At 41.9% G+C, this 21,566-nt stretch overlaps 1 protein-coding gene and 1 long non-coding RNA gene across 4 annotated transcripts in view; one reads left to right on the top strand and one right to left on the bottom strand.

The window, feature by feature from the left end:
* The window catches only part of SLC39A8 (solute carrier family 39 member 8), a 79,272-nt gene extending 59,367 nt beyond the window's left edge, over window positions 1–19,905 (bottom strand). Inside the window, exons 1-2 of one of the 3 annotated variants that reach the window (XM_045471747.1) lie at window positions 19,664–19,905; window positions 18,438–18,916 (exon numbers count right to left, since the gene is read on the bottom strand). In XM_045471747.1, the coding sequence (XP_045327703.1) occupies window positions 18,438–18,656 (219 nt within the window). In that variant the 5' untranslated portion in view covers window positions 18,657–18,916; window positions 19,664–19,905. Of the gene's footprint in view, window positions 1–18,437; window positions 18,917–19,162; window positions 19,267–19,343; window positions 19,485–19,663 lie in introns of those variants that run through there. The other 2 variants (XM_045471750.1, XM_045471758.1) reach the window with 2 other exon arrangements.
* Window positions 9,152–14,797, top strand: LOC123594798. Its single transcript, XR_006710887.1, has 3 exons — window positions 9,152–9,787; window positions 9,888–9,990; window positions 14,700–14,797. It is a non-coding gene; the product is annotated as an uncharacterized LOC123594798 (long non-coding RNA).
* Window positions 19,906–21,566: the final 1,661 nt, after the last annotated feature.

The raw sequence follows: 21,566 nt of genomic DNA, 5'->3' as shown, positions 1-21,566 counted from the left end.
AAACATCTAGTCCAGTCAGTTTTTTAGGATGTCAAGTAACTGAGCCACACAAACTTTAAATTTCATTACCAAGCCCCAAGGGAGCCCGAGGTAGAACGGGGATTAGAATCCAAGTCTGAGGAGCCTGTGTGGCTCAGTCAGTTGAGCGTCCAACTATTGATTTTGGCTCAGGTCTTGACCCAGAGTTGTGGGATCGAGCCCCTGCATCAGGCTCTGCATTGAACATAAAGCCTGCTTGGGATTCTCTCTCTCCCTCTCGCCCTCTGCCCCTCTTCCCAACTCACATGCATGCACACTCACTCTCTCTCCCTTCCTAAAATAAAATTAAAAAAAAAAAAAAAAAAAGAATCCAAGTCTGAAAAAGAACCCTGTCTACCTCTTTTTCTTTTAGTGACTTCTGTACCCTCTACCCTCTACCTCTACTTCTCTACGGCTACCTTCTGGAATTTGCCGTGTATGTAGCTGAGATGAAGACCAAACAACTCCTCCTTCCCTTAACCCCAAGTGAATGACTCATCTCCCATTCTTGGAAGAGATGTGACAGGTAAGAGTCTGAATAAGAATCCATCCAAAATCTTCATCACTTCTACTCTCGTCAAGGCCAATCCTACTTTTCCCTCACTGCCACTGGTGAATATTCATTCACCAAATACAGGTCGATAACATTTTCTCTGGGCCAGGTGTTCTGATGGATGCTGAGAAAAAGACATGGTTCCATCTTCAATAAGCTCATCATTCAGTAGATAAAACATATATATACAAATGATATAGCTATAGTACAACCTGGGAAGGGGAATAGTAAAGATATATGCAAGGTATTATGAGGAAAGAGGTCTGGGAAGGCTTCTTGGAAGACTAGATACATGTGCTGAGTCTGAAGTGCTAAGTCAGTGCGTTTGTTGGCTGGAGAGATAAGATATGAGCCACAAAAACTTCCATCGGCAGAAATCAGTAACACAAGTAAGTATGTGATTAGTTGGCAAATGAATTTTTATAAGCAATAGTTATTATAGGAGTACTGAGAAGCACATGAAAGGTATATGCTCAATCTATACCATTTCTTTTAATTCCCAGATGAATTACTAAAGTAGGCTATAGGCGAAATCTGGGATAAAGAATGGTATCTTAGAAAAGTAAGCCGTCCAAGATGAAACAACTCATAAATGTTAAAGACAGAATTCAAACCAATGTCTTCTTACATTTTCTGACTTCTAAGCCAACACTCTCGCTGCAATAACCCTATATTTTTTTGGCTGAACACTGAGAATGAGAAGAACACAAATAATGAAAGAGAGAACCATTTAGACCCTGGCAAGGAGTATATTTGTTGCCCCTAAAGTGACATGAGTCATAGAGTTAAATTACTCTTAGATCATATTTAGCGTTCTACCCAAGGAGAAACCTCGCGAACAATCAAACATCAACCAGGTTTTCTCACCACGGTGAGAATTAAGGAGGAAATGCAAGATGGCTGTGATTCTTTGCCCCTCAAATAGCCCTTCTACCGGTCACCCAAACAAGAATGTTGGGCACACTCACACAGCAGACAGCCCAGAACCTGGTACAATATCCTCAGCCACATATCCATGGTTGCTACATTGCCATGAGCTACTCTTGTAACAGGATCATCAAATCTGGAACACCTGGATGTGTGCCATTTTGAATGCTTTGCATCCGTGTCACTATTTTCAATTCCATGTTTTTGCAGCTCAAGCAGAGGAGTCACCAGGTTGGTTCATCCACCTGAGCTACCATCACATAACCATATGACTGTGAGACCAGCACGACTGGCCATAGATTGTTAGGAATGTATTGAGAGGAGGAAAAGGTGAAGATCCAAAATAATTATTTAATGGGAACAAAACCTCTGGAATCCTTGAGATCACATTTACCACAGTATTTACGAATGCTAATACTAACAATTTTACTATTATATATATATATATATATATATATATATATATATATATATAACTAACAATTTTGCTATTTTATATATATATATATATAAAAAACATTGTGCACCTGGCACACAGTAGGGCTCAGTAAATAACTTGTGGAATGAATGGATGAGTAAATGAATACACGAACCCCTCACTTGTCTTCACAGTATTTTTAAAAAGACAACTGCAAAACATTTTAAATTCACAGTAGTAACCTAAAGAAAATCATGAAAAAACAAACAAGCCCAGAAAGTGCGGTATACATTAGAGTGGTTCCAAGTGGCGACTAGCCAAAGCTCCCAAAAGAACAACTTAAATACTGAAATGTTGAAAAGGTGGTTTGAGTTTAACAACTGGGAGGCCCTTTCTGACCATGAAACAAGTGAACAGTACCTGTTCATCCTTTCAGGGGTAACTGCACAATGTCATGGAACCAGGGATTTCGATGCTCCACCCTGGCAGCAGGCATGTTCAAAGTCAGAGTGACTGAAAACACCACTTCCAGAGTTGCTGCTGATGCAATAATGGAACTACCAAGCCTTAGTCACAAGGAGCGTTGAGTACCTCTTCCAAACCCCCTTGGTATTGCTCAATATATATATGGCACTGAGTCACACTAAGCAACATTCTCTTGAACTTTTTCCCTCTTCATTTCCTCTTCAACGTCTTCTCAATACAATTTTACCAAGATAAAAGGGATTTTTTCTAAGGTTTGCGCAAAGAACATTCTAGACACGTGATCTCTAGGTTCAAAAGGTGGCTAATTGAGCGATCCCAGCTCTGTTTTCCCGATTCATTTTTCCATCGTTCCCTCAACTCTTCTCATACCTCTAACTGAAGCCACTAGAGTGCTGATGCATTTCCACGCAGAATTCACACATACACACACACACAAACACATGTGCGCACACGCGTTCACATTCACTCAAAACTGCTCCTAAAGAAGAGACATAAAGGGCCTTAGGTATATTATTTAAAGAAAATAGCTTGCTTTGTGATACATTGTTCGGGGAAATAATATTATCGTGAAACGGTATGTATCGAATGACATCATTCTATAAATAAGGTTCAATCCAATCTGGAAATGTATGCTTCAAAATATTAACAGTGTTTCTCTCTCGGTGATGAAATTATGGGTGATTTTTATTTTTTCCTCTCTGCTTCTCTATATTTGCCAAGTTTTAGACAATGTATGTGTATTCCTGTTCCAATTAGAAAAATAAAGTTAAATCATGGGGAGTTTCTTCAATCTCTTTTTCTAGGTTCCTCCAAACACAATTAAGACAAGCTGGAATGTTTTTATTTTACTAGAGAAAAAGAAACTTTAAAAGCTACGATACACTTTTTAAAAGAGGTTTAAAGACTTTTCTGATTTTACCATAGCTGTTGACACATGTCTCAGACCTGTCCCATCCACATTCAGTTTCTCAAGGCGTCCTTGCCCCTGAAAGCTGGCATGGTATCAGAGCACAGACACTCAGTGTGGATTCTTGACTTTCTGACCCTGACCTGCCTCCAGCTAGCAGGAACCCCCCTACTTTCCGTCACCTGTGAGGACAGCCTTCTCCCATTTGCTGCCAGGATCAAAAGGTCTTTGGGTCTTGCTGCTCACCAAGGGCCTTCCATTTGGCCCCTTCAGAGATAAGGTGTAGAAGATATGACTGCTCTCCAGTCAGGACTGGGGCAAATGTCACAAGGGTGAGCTCATCCTTCAAAGTCATCTCACCTCTGCATACAAGGAATGACTTAATCCACCCCAGCCCCAATATTATGAAAAATCTTTAGGACAGTAGGTCTCCAGACGTCATCCAGGCACCCCTACAGATTACCAAAACCCTTTCAGAGAATGTGTAAGGTAAAACTTATTTTTATAATAATATCAAGACTGCATTTTCATTTTTTTTATGAGTGAACAATGGCTATTCCAGAAGCTATGTGACATATGTCACAACAAATTGAATACAGGAGCATATATCAGAATATACCTGTCTTCTAAGCCACATGTTAAAGAGATTTACAAAAATGTAAAACAATGCCATTCTTCTCACTAATTTTTTGTCATGAAAAACACAATTATGTTTTCATTAAAAACTGCTAATATAGTATGGGCTTATTAATGTTATTTTTAATATATTAAATATTTAAAATTCTTCTCAACATTAATTTCTATAATGGTATATATCAATAGATATAAACCACATATACTGAAGGTCTTTGGTGTTCTCAATAATTTTTAAGAGTACAAAAGAGTACAAACTTGAGTCTGGCACATAAGACTGACACATAGGCCTCCAGATACCACTTAATTGACAAGTTGGGAGCTTCTAATTGATCTTACCTAATATACCTCTCACCCTATTTATCCTACATCCCCATAAGATTGCTTCTATTGAAACACTGCCACTGTCACTCTTCTACTCAAACAGCTCCCCACACAAAAATAAAAAACTTTCCTTCTGCCAAGCATCTAAAGCCCTAACACGGAAGAACTTCAATTACCTGTCTCCAACCTTCCTACTGCCTTTACCATCCTCCAAAAGCATACTGGAACTCTCTATTCTGATTTATTTTATTTTATTTTTATTATTTTTTAACGTTTTTATTTATTTCTTGAGAAGGAGAAAGAGAGAGAGCGCATGAGCAGGGGAGGGGCAGAGAGAGAGGGAGACAGAGGATCCCAAGGGGCTCCGAGCTGTCAGCACAGAGTCTGATGCAGGGCTTGAACCCACAAACCGTGAAATCATGACCTGAGCCGGAGGCAGACACTTAACTGACTGAGCCACTCAGGTGCCCCGAACTCTTTATTCTAAATAAAAAGTTTTAACAAGACTTGTATTGGGACTTTGCATGCCCCATGATCCCTACCTAGAATTCTGATACATATCCTTTCAAAGTATCCAACTCCTATCTGTCCTGACCTTTGGCCCCCACCTCCGCTGATGAATACTGCATGCTCACCAGACTCTTAATGCCCGTGGTATTTTTTGGTTAGCACTTACAGTGTGCTTCTTTGTATTATCATCTGTTCATGAAAATGGATATCTCTTTAGTAAGATCACATGAAGATCTCGAAAGGATAGATGTAGTCCTTTTATATCTTCTTCAACCCCTAATAAGGCTTTGGACACTCAATTTATAACAATCACATATTTGACAGATTAAAGAAAGGGAGGATGGATGAAAAACATTGGAAACTACTCGCACATAGTATCTGAGTATAATTCTGAGAAATATAACTCAATAACCTGAAAGTCATTTACCAGTTATTCACCTCTAAAGAGCCAAATTTTCCAATCACAAGTTTCTCTGCTATGCCATGAAACTTTTCCGGAATCAGTTCAGTGTGGCCCTGATACTACAAATAAGCTATACTAACACCAACTTTTCCAACTTGCCCTAAGAACTATAACTATAAGCCATGGAGAAAATCCAAGTCTAAATGAGAAAAAAAAATTTTTTTGACAAAATTCAGAAATTAGAAGAAATAAAGCTTTATTATTTCCTTCTCTGATGATATACAGGTTACACTTTAACATACTATTTCTTTTATACTATTTTAAAAATTTGTCTGCACCAAATAAAGGAATTGCTAGTTTGCCTCGAATCAAATGAGACATTTAGGTTGATTTAAGAAGTTATTTTAGGGGCGCCTGGTGGCTCAGTTGGTTGGGCATCAGACTTCAGCTCAGGTCATGATCTCACGGTCTGTGAGTTCGAGCCCCGCGTCAGGCTCTGTGCTGACAGCTCAGAGCCTGGAGCCTGCAGCATATTCTGTGTCCCTCTCTTGCTCTGCTGCTCCCCCACTCATAGTCTCTCTCTCTCTCTCTCTCTCTCTCTCTCTCTCAAGAATAAATAAAACATAACAATTTTTTTAAAAAGTTATTTTAGTATGTTAGTATAAAATTTGGTGTTAAAATGTTGGAGCTATTCATTCATTCAACAAATATTTTCTGAATACCTACCAAATGCCGGATACTATGCTAGTTACAGAAAGAGAGAAAGTGATTGAAATGAACCCGATCCCTAAACTCCGAGGTCTTACAGACTATTGCAGGGCTTAGATATAAATATAAATAACTATAGTATGGCCTGGTAAGTGTTAGGGTGTGGAGAAAGGATAATTAACCCACCTGAAAGTATTGGGATTGTCAGAGGCTTCCAAGAGAAAGCAATTATCTAAGTTGAGATGTGAAGGAAAAAGGAGAAATAAGGTTGGAGAAATACAGGGGTAGGAATATATACTGCAGGGTCTTGAATATCAGGTGAATTAGATTTTATTCTAACAGTAATGAGAAGCCATTTAAGGAGGGTGCAATGATCAAATTTGCATATTAGAGATGAAATCTGGCAGGAATGTGGAGCATAGGAAGGGACACGGGGCAGGACTGGATGCAGTGGCAGCAAGAGAAACAGGGCAGACATGTATTGAGCACTTACAGCATGCCAGGCACATGACAGAATGGCAAGATACAATAACTCATTTAATCTCCACAACAATCCCATAAAATAGGTAAAATTATCCCTATCAGACTAAAGAGAACCCTGGAGTTTAGAAAGATTGAGTCAGAACCATGTTGACCTTACTGTGACAGGACTTATGTGCATTTGCAATAAGGGGGGAGGGGTTTCAAGAATAACATCCAATTTTTCAACGTAGTCAACCAACCAAGCAGACGGCGATGCTGATCACTGAGACTGGCAGAATGGAATTACCAGGAGGCTGTGATGGAGAAAGGATAGAGTTGATGAGCTCCATCTGGATTAGGTTTAGACCTGCTGAGCTGGGGACGGGAGAGGACTGCACATCAATCGGCAACAGGATGTGCCAGGCCAAACCTCAAGAGAGAAATCTGGACCCAGCCAACCCCCTTAGGGAGCATCTACGAACAGGTGAAAACTTCAGTCGGAGGACAGATGGACATTATGTGGAGGGAGTATGTAAAATCAAAAGGAAGAGGACTTGAGGTAGAACCCTGAGGAACATCAATACTTAAAAGACGAGCAAAGAACACTGAAATTGAAAAGAAGCAGAAAGAGAGGTGAGAAAATCAAAGCACACATAGTCACGGGCAAGGAAAGGGTGTGTTTCACCTGGGAAGCGCCCATTGTATTTAGCAGTAAGAAGGTTCTGGGTGATGTCCTGCAGGGTAATTTCATGAAAGCATTAGGGACAGAGCCCACAGTGTGCTGTGGAGTGACTGGAAGGTGAGAAAACGGAATGGCAATTCAAATATTTCCACTGGCCCATTATATACAGAAAGCAGTGCATAAACACCGTGAGATATTCAGGGAATTCACAGCACAGGGGCCCCAGTAACATAGCATCTGCCCAAAACCAGCACAGTGGAGGAGAAACAGGCATTCAGACTTGGAATGTCTGTTCTCCAAGACAAATCTGGATACTTGGTGACTTTTGCCAAATGACTTATTTGTGTCTCAGTTTCTGGGCAAACTGGTATGTCTTAATTCTCCCCCAATACTGTTTTGAGTGTCAAATGCCAATAATCAGAAAATAACATTGCAAGGTTGAAAAATAGCTGTGAAGGAATTAACATCAGGTTTTAGAGCTAGCCCTGACTGTTGCAGAGACAACTTCAGCGGGGAAAAATAATAATAACTTTTTTCTTGTTTTCTGAACAAGAGTAATATCAGCAGAGAACACCTTCCTGCTTCAAACGATTGTACAGTTCCCAGTGACTTCAAGAAGCTCGCATCAATTCTACCTTGACATCCAGGCACCTAGATGAAAGTAGGGGACACTTGACATTTCGGAAAATCAAGCAGCTCGTCCGTGGGATGATATTCTTCAGCACGAGGAACAAAATGGAAAGAGCATAGGTTTTGAAGTCCAGTGCCTCTGGAATAGAATCCTCACTCTGCCACTTCTGAGCTCTGACTCTGAGTGACGTATTTATCCTAGCTAAGACTGGCTTTCCTCATGGGAATACCTAGAACTCTTATCCTGTGAGATTAGGAGGGTTAATGGGATGACGTATAAGGAAGTACCGAGCACAGTGCCTGGCACATGATAAGTACTCCATAAATGTTAACCTCATTCCTATTAGAACACAACCTACTTCCTCTCCTAGAGTGAAGGTCCTACCCAGAATATTTCTTTAACTGGCATTCATCCCACGATTAAGAATAGAGCCGGAGCGCCTGGGTGGCTCAGTCGGTTGGGCGTCCTACTTCAGCTCAGGTCATGATATCGCAGTTTGTGACTTCAAGCCCCGTGTCGGGCTCTGTGCTGACAGCTCAGAGTCTGGAGCCTGTTTCAGATTCTGTGTCTCCTCCTCTCTCTGCCCCTCCCATGCTTGTGCGCTGTCTCTGTCTCTCAATAACAAATAAACGTTAAAAAAAATTTTTTTTTTTAAATAGAGCCAATGTGTAGCTTTTCTTATTAAGGTGTGTAGGTGAAGTAAGCAAAGACTATCCCTAAATTCTGAGATCTCTGCTCCTAAAGAAAATGGTAGAGCATCATGATTTGATATATAAATTCAATTGCCTGGTATCATCAATAGCATGCATTTTTTAACAAAAGAGGCTGTGTGTTTTCTAGCACACGTGTTCAACAACCGCATGAAGCAGGATCTGTGACCCAACTCAGAATCAGCCTACTTTTTTATCATTCCCTTTCATACGAAGTTTGAGCTAACTCTCGTGCCAAACTTATCCCAGGGAGACCAAAGTAGCCCCTGTTCTCTTACCTGCTTTCCAACTAACAAGGCCAGCTAGACGTGAAGGACCCTGGATTCTGTCTGCTTATAAAACCCATGCAGAGATCCTGAAGTAAATCTACACTTAAAACCACAATTAGACAAATTTCTAGAAATACACCATGCACTCCCAACCATTCACATTTCAGTATGATGTAAATGCTGGATAAAAACAATACAACACAGCTTCAGCAGAACTCTGGAGAAGAAATATTCATAACTTCAACACACATTGAAACACTCAATATTATTTCTTTAGCCTATACACCAAAGGCTTACATTTTTTGGAATTTATCCCTAGTGTTTGATAAAAGGGAAGCAGAAGCAAACAGTCAAAGACTTTCTCAAGGTAAGAGCTGTCATGGAAAACTAACACTGAAACCAAAGTCAATGGACTGACATACTTCCTACTGAGCTTTTAGGACTGGCGTATTTCTCATTGAACTTTTCATTTCATTAATCCTTACTGTCTTTTTATAGCAGTGCTTTGCTCTGTAAGTTGACCGACACTAGGTCAGGCCTCCAGCGAAAGACAATTTTGTTAAGAACGGTTATCACTATATCAAGTAACACAGTATTATAAAGTATGCATTGAGCATATGTTCGAGCCAAGCATGATGCTAAATGTTCTACATGTATTTCTTTATTTGTTATTCATTATTTGGAGTAACATAGGTAATGGGAAAAGAATTTTATTTGAGTTACTACATATAATGCGCTGAAGATAGAAGTGCCTAAAATATAGTAATTGCTCAATAAATGTTATTATTGTTTTTATATTTTAGTTCAAACAACCATCCTGTGAGTACAGTTCATTTTTTTTTTTTTTCAGTTCACAGATGTAAAAACTAAGGATTAAGGAGGTTAAGGACTTTCCTGTGATTCCCCAGGTAATAAGTGACAAATTAGAATTTCAGCCCAGTTCTGTTTGATTCCAGAGGCCAAATTGTTAACCATTATGTTGTATTCTCTACTATAGTTAGAGATCTAAGAAGCTCACCAAATAAATCGATGACAACTCTGGATTATTTTTGAGCTAGGTTCATAGAACTAAAGCCTTAGAGGCCTTATCAAGGCACACCTGTTTTTTGTTCTCTAGCCATTCAGTTAGTCATAAAAAAAGTCAAGGTATTAAATACTTGGACTTGCAAGGCATAATACTACTTTTCAGGTTAACACCTTTGATCTAGATTCACAGATTTTTGTTTTTGTTCTCCTTAAACTCCAGGCCAAGAAAAACAACAGAGGATCTTTGGAAGGAGACAGAAACCAATTGAAACAAGGCTCCATTCTGGAGATTTTCTATGCTCCCAAATCCCTCCATCACAAAGGTAATTCAATGATAGTTTCATTTCTTTATAAATCTCAAGACTCGGCAAACTCATTTGCCCCTGAAATAGACAACTGGGAATAGTTTGAGAATAAATTAATTAGCTTCAATTACAAGCAGGAACCTACTGTTATCTAGAGTTGGGAATGGGAAAACTTTCTGAAAACTATAGTTTCTTCGGTGGTCTACAGTTTAGTAACATTCTTTTTTTAAATAAATTGCATTGTAAATGACCCCAATATTAACTGTTTGCCCTTAGCAATATGGATAGTCCCTTGAGGAAATGCCACTCTGAATATAAGTGACTTACAAACTCTTATTACCAACCTCAATAAGCTGCCTTTATATAGGGCTGCTTCTCTTTTCCCTGAGGAATATCAATCCCTCTCAACCTCAGGCCTTATTTTCCATTCCTATTTATATTCCTATTTTTCTCCCCCAATCTCTACTACTACAACCACAAGAAACTGATCACATAGAGGACTCAACTGTACATGAAATTTAGTGTACATTAAATTTAAAACCCTTAAGTTTAGAAAACTTAAAACAGTCATAGTTGAAAAACAATGTTTTTTTTTATGTTTATTTATTTTTGAGAGAGAAAGAGAGTACACGAGCGAGGGAGGGGCAGAGACAGAGGGAGACACAGAATCTGAAGCAGGCTCCAGACTCTGAGCTGTCAGCACAGAGCCAGATGCAGGGTTCGAACCCAGGAACCGTGAGATCATGACCTGAGCTGAAGTCAGATGCTTAACTGACTGAGCCACCCAGGCGCCCCAGCAATGGGTTTTTATGACAGGGAAATGAAGTCCCTGCACCTCAGCATATCCCAAGATAGGTATGATCAGGAAGCAGGATATGGCATGAATCCTGGGAAGCATAAAAACTGCAAATCTCCCCACCCAGCTACTCTACTGTGAGCAAGGAATAAAGATCTATCCCCAGTAAGGAAAAAAGTTTACCTCTGCCCTCTCCTGCTAACTGCAGCATTGACCTGCCTACAGCCAGAGTTAATCATTCTGCTCACCTACTCTTCCCTCATTGCTTCAACTCCTTCCTAGCACCTTGGCACAAACCACTTTCTGCAGCGCTGTGCAGCCAGCAAGGCAGTTGCTTCACAGTCACCTAAAGGAGGATCTACCCTCTCAACTGCCAGAAGAGAGAGTAAATTCATTGCCAGAATCCTTCTAGAGTAAAAGTGAAAACAGCACTGAAAGTTTTAACAGGAGGCATAGGTGTTTCTCTGCTACTCGGAGTCTATCCCTACAGGAAAACACAAGTTGATTAATATGCCTTTCAGAGGGAAGACTTAAAACTCAGAATTAGGAAAACTATTGCTGCCAAAATATTTTCTCTGAGAAAAATTCATCATATAATAAAGAATCAAGGACAATTTCATTCTATAAAAGAATTCATGTTGCCCACAGGGAAGTCCATCCTGTGGTTAATAGTACGAGACACATTTGATACAAGCAGATGTTCAATCAACAAATATTTTAGAAACTGAACCAGATATGCAAACTTATCCAAAAGGAGAATTTACTGATTTGTAACTCCTCCCTGAAACGTTTCCCAAAATGATCCTTTACCCTTTCTTTTTTTTTAAATTTTTGTTATTGTTTATTCTTTGAGAGACAGTGCGTGAGCAGGGGAGGGGCAGACAGGGAGGGAGACACAGAATCCGAAGCAGGCTCCAGGCTCTGAGCTGTCAGCACAGAGCCCAATGCAGGGCTTGAATTCACCAACGGTGAGATCATGACCTGAGCCAAAGTCGGTCACTCAACCAACTGAGCCACCCAGGCACCCCCTTCACCCTTTGAAACTAGTAGCACATGCTGGGGCACCTGGGTGGCTCAGTCACCTAAGCACCCGGCTCTTGATTTCAGTTTAAGTCGTGATCTCACATAGTGGGATTGAGCCCTGCATCAGGCTTCACACGGGGCATGGGGCCTGCTTAAGATTCCCTCTCACCTCTCTCTCTGCCCCTGCCCCGCCCATTCTCTCTCTCTCTCTCTCTCTCTCTCTCAAAAATTAAAAATAAGAAAAATAAACTAGTAGCACATGCTATCACCACTCTTCATATGACAGTTAACCACAGACAGCCTAGTGATGTCTCTCACCATATTTGCCTTAGCGATTACTTAACTACGCAGTTTGCCTTGTATACCTTTCACATCTTCTTTATTTAGATTATAAGCTCTCTGAGGAAAAGGACTCATTATCACCACTGTAGTTTCTATACTCTTGGCACAGTTCCCTTCAAGTGACTAAGCAATGGATAAGCTGATAAGTGATCAATGATGAGTAACTTCTACTCACAATTCAAAATCTGAGGTAATAGTGGCCCAGGGTAGAGAGAGTATGATTTCCAAGACCATAATTCAAAAAATCCACTATCCCATAGTGTTGAGGATTGCCTGAGGTTCTACCACTTCCCATGTGACACCAGGTGAGTTACTTAATCTTTCTGTACCACGTTTGTCTCACGTGGAAAATGAAGATAGTGGTGCCATTATCGTAGGGTTGGGAGTATGAAATGTGAAAATACAAATAAACTGGCTAAGAGTTATGGCACATAGTACAAGACAAATAAATTCCTAGACACAATTATTTATGTTTTGTACAAAAGGGTTCGTGTGACTCTTAGAGTAGTTAAATATGGAAAGAATGAAGGGCATTTTCCTGGACAGATTCCAATCATACCTGGCAAAGAAGCAAACTAAATTCTTGACATCACAGTCAAATGAATTACGAGTGTCCTTCGTTTTCCCAAAACCTCTAGGAAACAATGATTTAACTGTACTCTGTCAACTTAAATGAGAGTGATGTAATAGATCAGAATAGGTACATTGTCTTAAAGGAAAAGCAACCAGAGACCTAAATGCAACCTCGCCCTCTGTCCCGCCCTTCATTTCTCACCTGAACGAACAGGCTGGAAGGCATTCCTAGAAGACTTACCCCAGCCATTTCTCAGAACACAAAAGCCAAAAGAACAGATGCTCTTTCTCTCCTCCATTCATGTCAGTGGTTCCCACAACCTCCCTCATCTAACCTACCATGACCCCCACCCCAGGAAAAAGTACAATAGAACAAACTATGCATACAATACATATGTCATGAACACACACACACACACACACACACACACACACACACCACACACCACACACCACTAGCCAGGCCATCCACTGAAATAAAAGGCCTACAGTTACCTCACTGCTTCTCCCTCTGGCATCATTAGGCCAGAAACTAATGAAGGAAAAGATTTAACAATAGTTAAATGACACAACAAGCAAAAGATTGAAGTAGAAGATATTTATTTGGGGGCACTTTTATCGTCTGCTTTTCTGCAAGACGTAGGGTCTTTATGCTACCTCCCGACTGTCTCCAGGCCCACACAGTCATTACATCTCTTGCAAACCACCACAGTCTCCTCCTTTATTCTGTCTTGGCCCGACCCAACACATTCCACACTCTCATGCGGAAGGATTTTCTGAAAACACAAGGCTGATCCTGTTACACTTTTGTTTGCAATTCTTTAATTACACATGTCATGCTGCGGTGCATTGTGGTTATGTATGCATATGTCATACCTCCCTCAATAAACTGTAACGTCATGGGAAAGCCCAAACTATTTTACCTATATTAAACAATCTTCACTCATTCACTCAAAAAATAGGTGATACGTATGTGTTACGTACCAAGCACTACACTAGCCCCTAGAGATGAGTCAGGTCCTTCCCTTCAATTTGTTTACAATCATGTGTGTATTGTAACTCATGATGTTATTTACATATTATAATATAATTGCAACATAGAATATATTATGATTGCATAGGCACCGATTAACATAGGATCATAGAAAGGTTCCTACTAAATGCTTGAGCAGATCAAGAAAGGCTTCTCAGAAGCAGTAACGTCTACACCGATACCTGAAGCATCAGCAGATATATAGGGAGAGCGAGGAACTAAGGGAGATCCATTAAGATGAGAATAGCAGCAAAGCACAAGCCTTAAGAAATACACAGGGACCAGATCATAAAAGGGCTTGAGCCACATTAAAGTGTTTGAAGTTTATCTTGAAGGAATTTAATTGTTTTAGTAAGATGAGTGATATGATCAGATTTCTACTTTAAAAATGACCACCCTAATTAGAGTAGTCATTCAAGACATCTGTTAAACACATGAAGAGTTAAATGTAATTAGCATTAAAAAAAACTATTTCAGGAATTCAAAAAAGAGAGAAATCAGTGAATCAGTGCTGGCTGTGATGCCCCAGAGAGGTTTTATGGAGGAGTTCAGCTAGGCTTTTAAGAACATATGATTTTGATAGGGTAATTCAAGGAAAAGAAGGACTTCCTAGTTGGAAACAGGAAGGGTACAAGGAAGATAATTATCTAGGAAGTGGCGGTGCAAAAGTTTCAGGTGAATTCACGGAAGAGTGACTAGTTAAGTGAGTGCCAGGTCTGGAGAGGTAGGATGACATCTCAGGGTCAACCTAGAGGCACAGGGCCTTGAATGCCAGGCTCAGGATTTAAACTTCACCAGCAAAGAGAAGGCTCATGGCTGAGTTTTGAAAGGAGAGATGCATACTCCAAGTGTTTCATTAAGAAGATTGTATACGAATTGGAAGAGGTTTAAAAACAAAGTTCAGGGGGTGAATCTGGGTGGTTCAGTGGGTTAAGCATCTGACTCTTGATTTCATCTCAGGTCATGATCTCGAAGTTTGCAGAATCTAACCACTGCTAGGAATGAAGCCTGCTTGGGATTCTCTCCCCCTCACTCTCTGTCCCCCCCACCCCACCCCCACTTGCATGCTGGAGCTCACCCTCTCTCTCTCAAAATAAATAAATAAACATCTAAAATAAAAAACAAGGGGCTTCTGGATGGCTCAGTCTGTTAAGCGTCTGATTTCCACTCTGGTTATGATCTCGTAGTTCATGAATTCGAGCCCCGCATGGGGCTCTGTGCTAACAGCTCGGAGCCTGCAGCCTGCTTCAGATTCTGTGTCTCCCTCTCTCTCTGCTCCTCCCCTGCTCGTACTCTGTCTCTCTCTCTTCCTCAAAAATAAATAAAACATTAAAAAATATTTTTTTAAATACAAAAACAAACAAGGTTCAGGCAACTAGGTGTAGGAATGTGAAAGGAAAAATAAAAGTGGGAGTTTTCTGTGAGAAAAAAAACAAAAAGTTAAGAGAGAGAAGTAAAACATAAGGTTGAGTGATGGATGAAACAAGTTCACCTCACATGCCAAAGTCCCACACCCACTCCCTCGTTTCCAACACTCCTACTATCCCTCCCTGGGTAACTGATTTATCTGAAAAGAGTCATTTCCTGAAGCTTAGTGTTATCATTTGGAGGATGAGAGTCTTCCTTTTTATCATGCTGTTTAGGTAGTATCTACAGCTAAGATCTAGAAGGTGAGGTTTTTTTGAAGAGAAAATTAAAAGAAAAGAACATCTGGAGAATGAGAGTCAACACTGAAACAAAGAAAAGGTCCCACTAAGGCCATTCTTAAATCCCCTAAATCAAATCACCCAGGATATTCATTCAGTTGGGGTGCCCCTGCTTTTTTGGGGGGGGATAGTTTTGTGTATTTTTTTTTTTTGAGAGAGAAAGTGAGAGAGAGTGGAGGAGGGGTAGAAGGGAGAGGAAGAGAGAGAGAGAGAGAAGAGAGAGAAAATCCCAAGCAGGCTCCACACCCCGCATGGAGCCAGATATGGGGCTGGATCTCACCAACTGTGAGATCATGACCTGAACCGAAATCAAGAGTCGGACACTTAACCGACTAAACCACCCAGGCGCCCCTTGGGGTGCCCTTGTTTATTGTAGGAACTCCCCGAGAAAGATCAGACTTACACCCAGTCATGGAGCCCCAGAGACTCATTCATGTCCCAGGTCCCTCCCCTCACTGTCTGGGTTGCCTATTTCACCTGCTCTTTATACCCCCAGTAACCATAAGCAGCAGAAGGAGAAACTCAATTGTTCCACTGTCTCCAGTGTAAACTCAGATCACTTTGGTCTCCCAAAGCAACAACTTAATTTAATAGTACTTAAGGATGTGGGAAAAAATATCAGAAAACCTTCCAAAATTGTCTAACCAACCTCCAGCATACAGTAGTCTATGACTTGAGAAAAGCCTACCTAAGAAACATCACAGCCCCCATCGCAAGAGCAATGCCATTTGTAAATAAATCTCTTAGAAGACTGAATAAATCCCTGGCTCATCAAAATAAATTCTATTTTCTCAGCCTTTTTCAAAGTCAGAAAGTCAAGCTTCTCACAACAGGTTCATGTATTATTTATTCTACTTCATTGTAGGTGAGGAAACTGAAGATACATTCTTTAAGACAGAGATATTAATGGCTCTAACTTTTGTTCCAGACTGGATGGTGTCCTGCTAGAATGGATATGAATGCCAGCAGATTAACAGATTCTCAGGAATGGCATTTCATCTGTCACCATTCAACGGATGACTATTGTTTTCTTTAGGACTTTTTAGAACATCAAGTTGATGTGTGTTAGGCCTGACTACATGATAAACCTTCCTCAGCTTCCCTTCGTTTCCAAAGTAATTACGGGCTTCTTCATGTCTCTTTTTGATGCCCACGAAGGCCATAATGAAGGTAGTTAAATATGCAAACATGGAAACAAGAAACAAGGTGTCAATATACATATAATTTACTTATTGAGGCATCCGACTTACTCATAAACTGGGATCATACTGCTAATAAAGTTAACTGATTTTCCTAAGTAATCTAGGCATATTTTCCAGTGTCTTTGCCAACAGATGGCTCAGGGGTCTTTTGCCACTTTATAATTCATCTACACCTCCAGACACTACAAGATAAGGAGATAATTTAAATCAAAACAATGTGTGGGCCACAGATATGCAGCTGCAAGTGAAATCCTGAAGCTTCTTTCTAAGCATATGACCCACCACTCCTACTCCTACCTAGAAATACTTTAGTCAGCTGTTTCCCCTAATTGAAAAGAAGAGACTGCAACTAGACAAAAAGTACTGAGGAAGGTGTTTGCTTTATTTTCTGAAATATCTATATACTATGGAGGCATTTCAGTTTTCTCCAACATGTAAGGTCTCAGACACCAAACCAAATGTAATGTCATGCCAGAAATGGAACTATATACAGTTTACTAAAGAACATAGGTAAGCGGACCACAAAACGCTTCATGGTCAAAGGCAGGCCGCCCTCTGATACCCCATGGCACCAGAAAGTTCTACTTCTTGAATATTGTATGTTTTAATTGAGGAAAGATATATCTAATAAAAAAGAATGCAAACCTACCTATAGTGGTATTAGCAAGGATTTTACTTGATTTAAGTTTCCCTATCTGACATCCAAGATTAGATACATTGGAAAATGCTAAGCTCCCAAGAGTGGAGAATACATAGTATGCAGTATCTCCTAAACATCTCAGAACACAAAAACTTTTTGTAACACAAACTAACACTGCCCATAAGTGACAAACACTATGCAAAATACTGCACACTGCTATTCATCCTCAGTTGTTAGTGGAACAAGAGCAGAAGGGGAAAAAATCAAGGCACTGAGTTAACTGAATTTTTAGAAGTGGGGAGGAGTTTGGGGAGGATGCTAAAAGCACCCTTTGCCTACCTCACGGTTTTAAGAAATAATCATAGAATATTTATCATGGAAGCGACTAGGAATCTACAACAGCATCCTTTTTGAAATTTACTAATAGGTATGATCTTAAAATTCTCCTAGGTAGCTCATAGCTGTCCTTAAACCGAAGACATTACCAAACACCTAGCTAATACTGTATATGTACTAAGAAATATATATATTTTTTATTTTGAACGAATATTAGAATCAAACGCTTGACCTGACAAATGACTGAAAACTAAGACTCAATCCGGTTCCGGCACCAACTGGGTATACGATCTTGGTCAAGCCCTCATTGGTTTCCCTATCTCTGTACAACAGACCCGTCAGCTCTGGAGGCCTCATGAAACCTACATAGGAAAGACAACTACAAAGTATCTCGTCAGCAGTTCTTAGCTGTTAGATGAGGGTGCACCAAGCAACTGTTAATGAGGGTGCCAGGTGAGCCACTATCTTTGCTGGGAAGACTTAAGTACGCCGTTCCAATCTAAAAAGCATCTCATAAAGGTGCTTCCCGCCCTCGACTACTTCATAAACTTTTCTATAAAATGTTATGACCACAAGCGTCTCACCTCGCAGCTCATCAGGCGTAAAACTGCAATTTCTGGCTCCCTCAACAACACCAGCCCTTTAACCCTGGTTCGAGAAGCCCAGTGGGGTGAAAAATAAGTGCCGCCAATCAGATACCGCCCCGCACTTGAAAAATGCCCCGAAAGTCTTCCTCCCTCGCTCTTCCCAAATAAATAGCGTTCCTACACAAATGGAAATCCATGGGTGTCCGCGGACACTGGAAGGGCCGTACCTGATTGAAGTGCAGCTGCCCGGGCTCCGCGACACCTTCCGCGGGGGCGGCTCCCAGCTGCTCCAGCAGGCGCGCGAGCTGCGCCGCCGACAGGCTGCGATTCGCGCCGAACAGGCTCAGTACATCCTCGCTGAAGGCGAGCCCGGGCCCCGCCGCCGTCCCTCCGATGCCCGCGGCCGCCAGCAGCAGGAGCCCAGCCACCGCCCGGCCCGGGGCCATCCTGGCCGGGGCTGCCTTTCGAGGGCCTGAAACGGGCTGGAGCGCACGGGGACGCGCTGGGCGCACCTGCGCGGGTGCCCAAGAGCCCGCGCGCGGTTCAGTTGTCGGCGCGGGTCCGAGTCAGCCGTGGCGCGGGCGCCTCTGGTCCTCCGCCGCCTTGGGAAGAGCCGCAGCCCGCGACCTGCGGGGCATTGAAGTGGCGGTGCAGCCGGGGGGCGGGGAGCGATAGGCACAGCGGGCCCCCGGGCCTCCTGGAGAGCCTAAGATAAAGAGGACAAAGGGGGACAGAGATAAAGGCCAGCGGGCCACCGCCGGCCAGCCCCGGGAGCACTGCGTGGCCCGAGCCCTCGAAGGCCCGGCCGGGCGTGGGGCCAACTGCCCCGGAGCCGGGTTTGCAAATGTCCCAGGATTTGCATAGTGTGGTGACACGCTCCTCCCGGATATAAAGCCCCAAACCAAGCAATTGCTTAGGAAGAACTAAAACCACTCGCACGGTAGAACCCCACCTCCTCTTCCTGTCTTGCTGCTAAATTCCCGTAGAGGAAACTTGGAAGGGGTGAGACGGGCAGTCCCCAAGGAGCTGCAGGAAACAGCCCCTTCGAAGTCCTGGGCTTTGCGTCTAAACGGGACCCTCCCTCTCCCAGATCTCTTCTCTGGGCTTGGCAAACTAGCCTGCTAACCTCTCACCTCGCCTGTCTGTTTCTGTATCTGCGTCTCTGTGTGTGTCCACGTGAGTCTCAGTCTCTTTCTTTCTCTCTTTCTCTCTCAACACTGTCTCTGGCTAGTCAGCTCTGAAACTCCGAGATCGGCCCTGCGCCCTTTACAGACAGATAAGAGGCGGGCCCTGTCCCCTCCTCTCTAGCACGTGGTGACACACACACACCCTCCCCTAGCCTGAACTCCCGCGCTCGTCCACGCCGGGGCGCAGGGCCGCTGGCCATTCCTCTTCGTGTGCACTGCGCATTCCTCGTCCGACCCGGCTCCCCACCCGCACCCTGGGGGGTTACCTGAATGCCACGTCCCTGTCGGCGTCCCCAGCCTCCTTTCTGGTCTCGGTGATCTGTTACCTTGATGAAACCGACTTCCTGGAATAGAGTCAAGAGCCCCATGCATTGTCTAAGAGGTTAGCAGGAATTGCTTTTTTGTCTCACTTCGTAAACTCCGGAGGAAAAAAGGAAACCAAATCTCCAGCGTGGTGGCAGGCTAACTGAGCTTGCACTGCCCAAGCCGGCCCTTCCTGACGCCGCACAGGATATCCGCAGATCAGAATGAATGTTTGTTTGTTCAAATGAGGGTTCAAGAAAAGCTGACTTAGGTGTGAGGTCAACAAGTTTGTGCAAAGTGAAGGCGGTGTTTGGGGACAAAGGTTGTGTCTGGTGGATATAACTGTCCAGAAATAAAGTAAACCTTGATTCCCTGCTACATGGCTAAGTACAATAGGAAGAATTCATAGTGTTCTTGCCTTTCCCCGGGGGAGTGCACAGCCTCCTAAATCAGATCTTAGGAGACCCTAAGGGCAGAAAAAGGCAAGGAGATGAGGAATGGGACAAAATCTCCTCTCCCATGAGAAACCTAGATGTGAATGAGAAAAACAGAGACACAGAGAGAAAATTCCAGAAGGATGAGGATTTGGGTGGACATAACTGAAGAGCTATCATATGGAAAATGTTTAACTGTATTCTAACTACAGAGAGCAGAAGGCAGCAGTAACAGGGCAAAATTACCAGGAGGACGGTTTCTGTGAAATATAAAGCACAAATGCTTGGGGGGTAGTGATTGCTCCACAATTGAAGGTGTTTCAAACGCACAGGTAAGTGGTAGACAGATTCCTGCCTCAGAGGAATATCAGCAAAATGATCCTGATGCTGTGTCCCTTGCCATTATAAAAATCTATACATTTGTTAGTAATAATTTGTGAAATTACAGAAGGGCAAATATTTCACCCAAGGGCCAGAAGTAAATTCATGTCATAGTTAAACTCTTAAATTACACAGATGATGGGATTCTTCAAGATTTTTATCGGATTCTTAAAAAAAAAAAAAAAAAAAAAAAAGTTTATTTATTCAGAGAGAGAGTGGGGAGGGGCAGAGAGAGAGAAAGAGAGAATCTCAAGGAGGGTCCTCACTCTCAGCATGAAGCCTTATGTGGGGCTCAAACTCACAAGCCCACGACCTAAGCCACAATCAAGGGTCAGAGGCTTAACTGACTGAGCCACTCAGGTGCTCAATTTTTATTGGGTTCTTAAGTGTAGTTTGCTGCCTATTTTTCCCTTTGGCCTCAATGACTCAAGGTGATTCTTAGAAATTAATGAATGCTCTAGATCGTTTATCCGCACCCAAGTTGTTCATTCCCAGCTTGAACTGCAACATTGATAAGATGTTGGATTTTCCATAAATATAAATGGGCTTTAAGTAACATAAAATTCAGGGGTGCCTGAGTGGCTCAGTTGGTTAAGCGTCCAACCCTTGATTTCAACTCAGGTCATGATCCCAAGGTCGTGGGATCAAACCCCAGGTGGGCTCTATGCTAAGCATGAGGCCTGCTTAAGATTCTCTCTCCTTTTCTTTCAGCCCCTCCCCTACTTACACATGCACATTCTCTCTCTCTCTCTCTCTCTCTCTCTCTTTCTGTCTCTCTAAAATAATAATAATACAAATTTTGTATTATGGATTTTTTAAATGAAATTTTTGTATTAGTCATTCATGTCTCTGTACATATATTTTACCTACCCATCAACCCCAAAAGACAACAAATTAAAAAAATAATAATCAACTTGCTTGACAACTTTACCAAATACAGCTAACATAATTTAGGCATGCAATTATGACAGGACATTCAGAAAATTACGAGTTACTAACTACCAAATTGGTAAGGCTAATTTCTAGATTTTCCACTCTAATGAAACATAAT

The sequence above is a fragment of the Leopardus geoffroyi genome, chromosome B1, assembly GCF_018350155.1.
Source record: "Leopardus geoffroyi isolate Oge1 chromosome B1, O.geoffroyi_Oge1_pat1.0, whole genome shotgun sequence".
NCBI classification, from domain to species: Eukaryota; Metazoa; Chordata; class Mammalia; order Carnivora; family Felidae; genus Leopardus; species Leopardus geoffroyi.
This window is presented reverse-complemented; position numbering and strand designations above follow the sequence as displayed.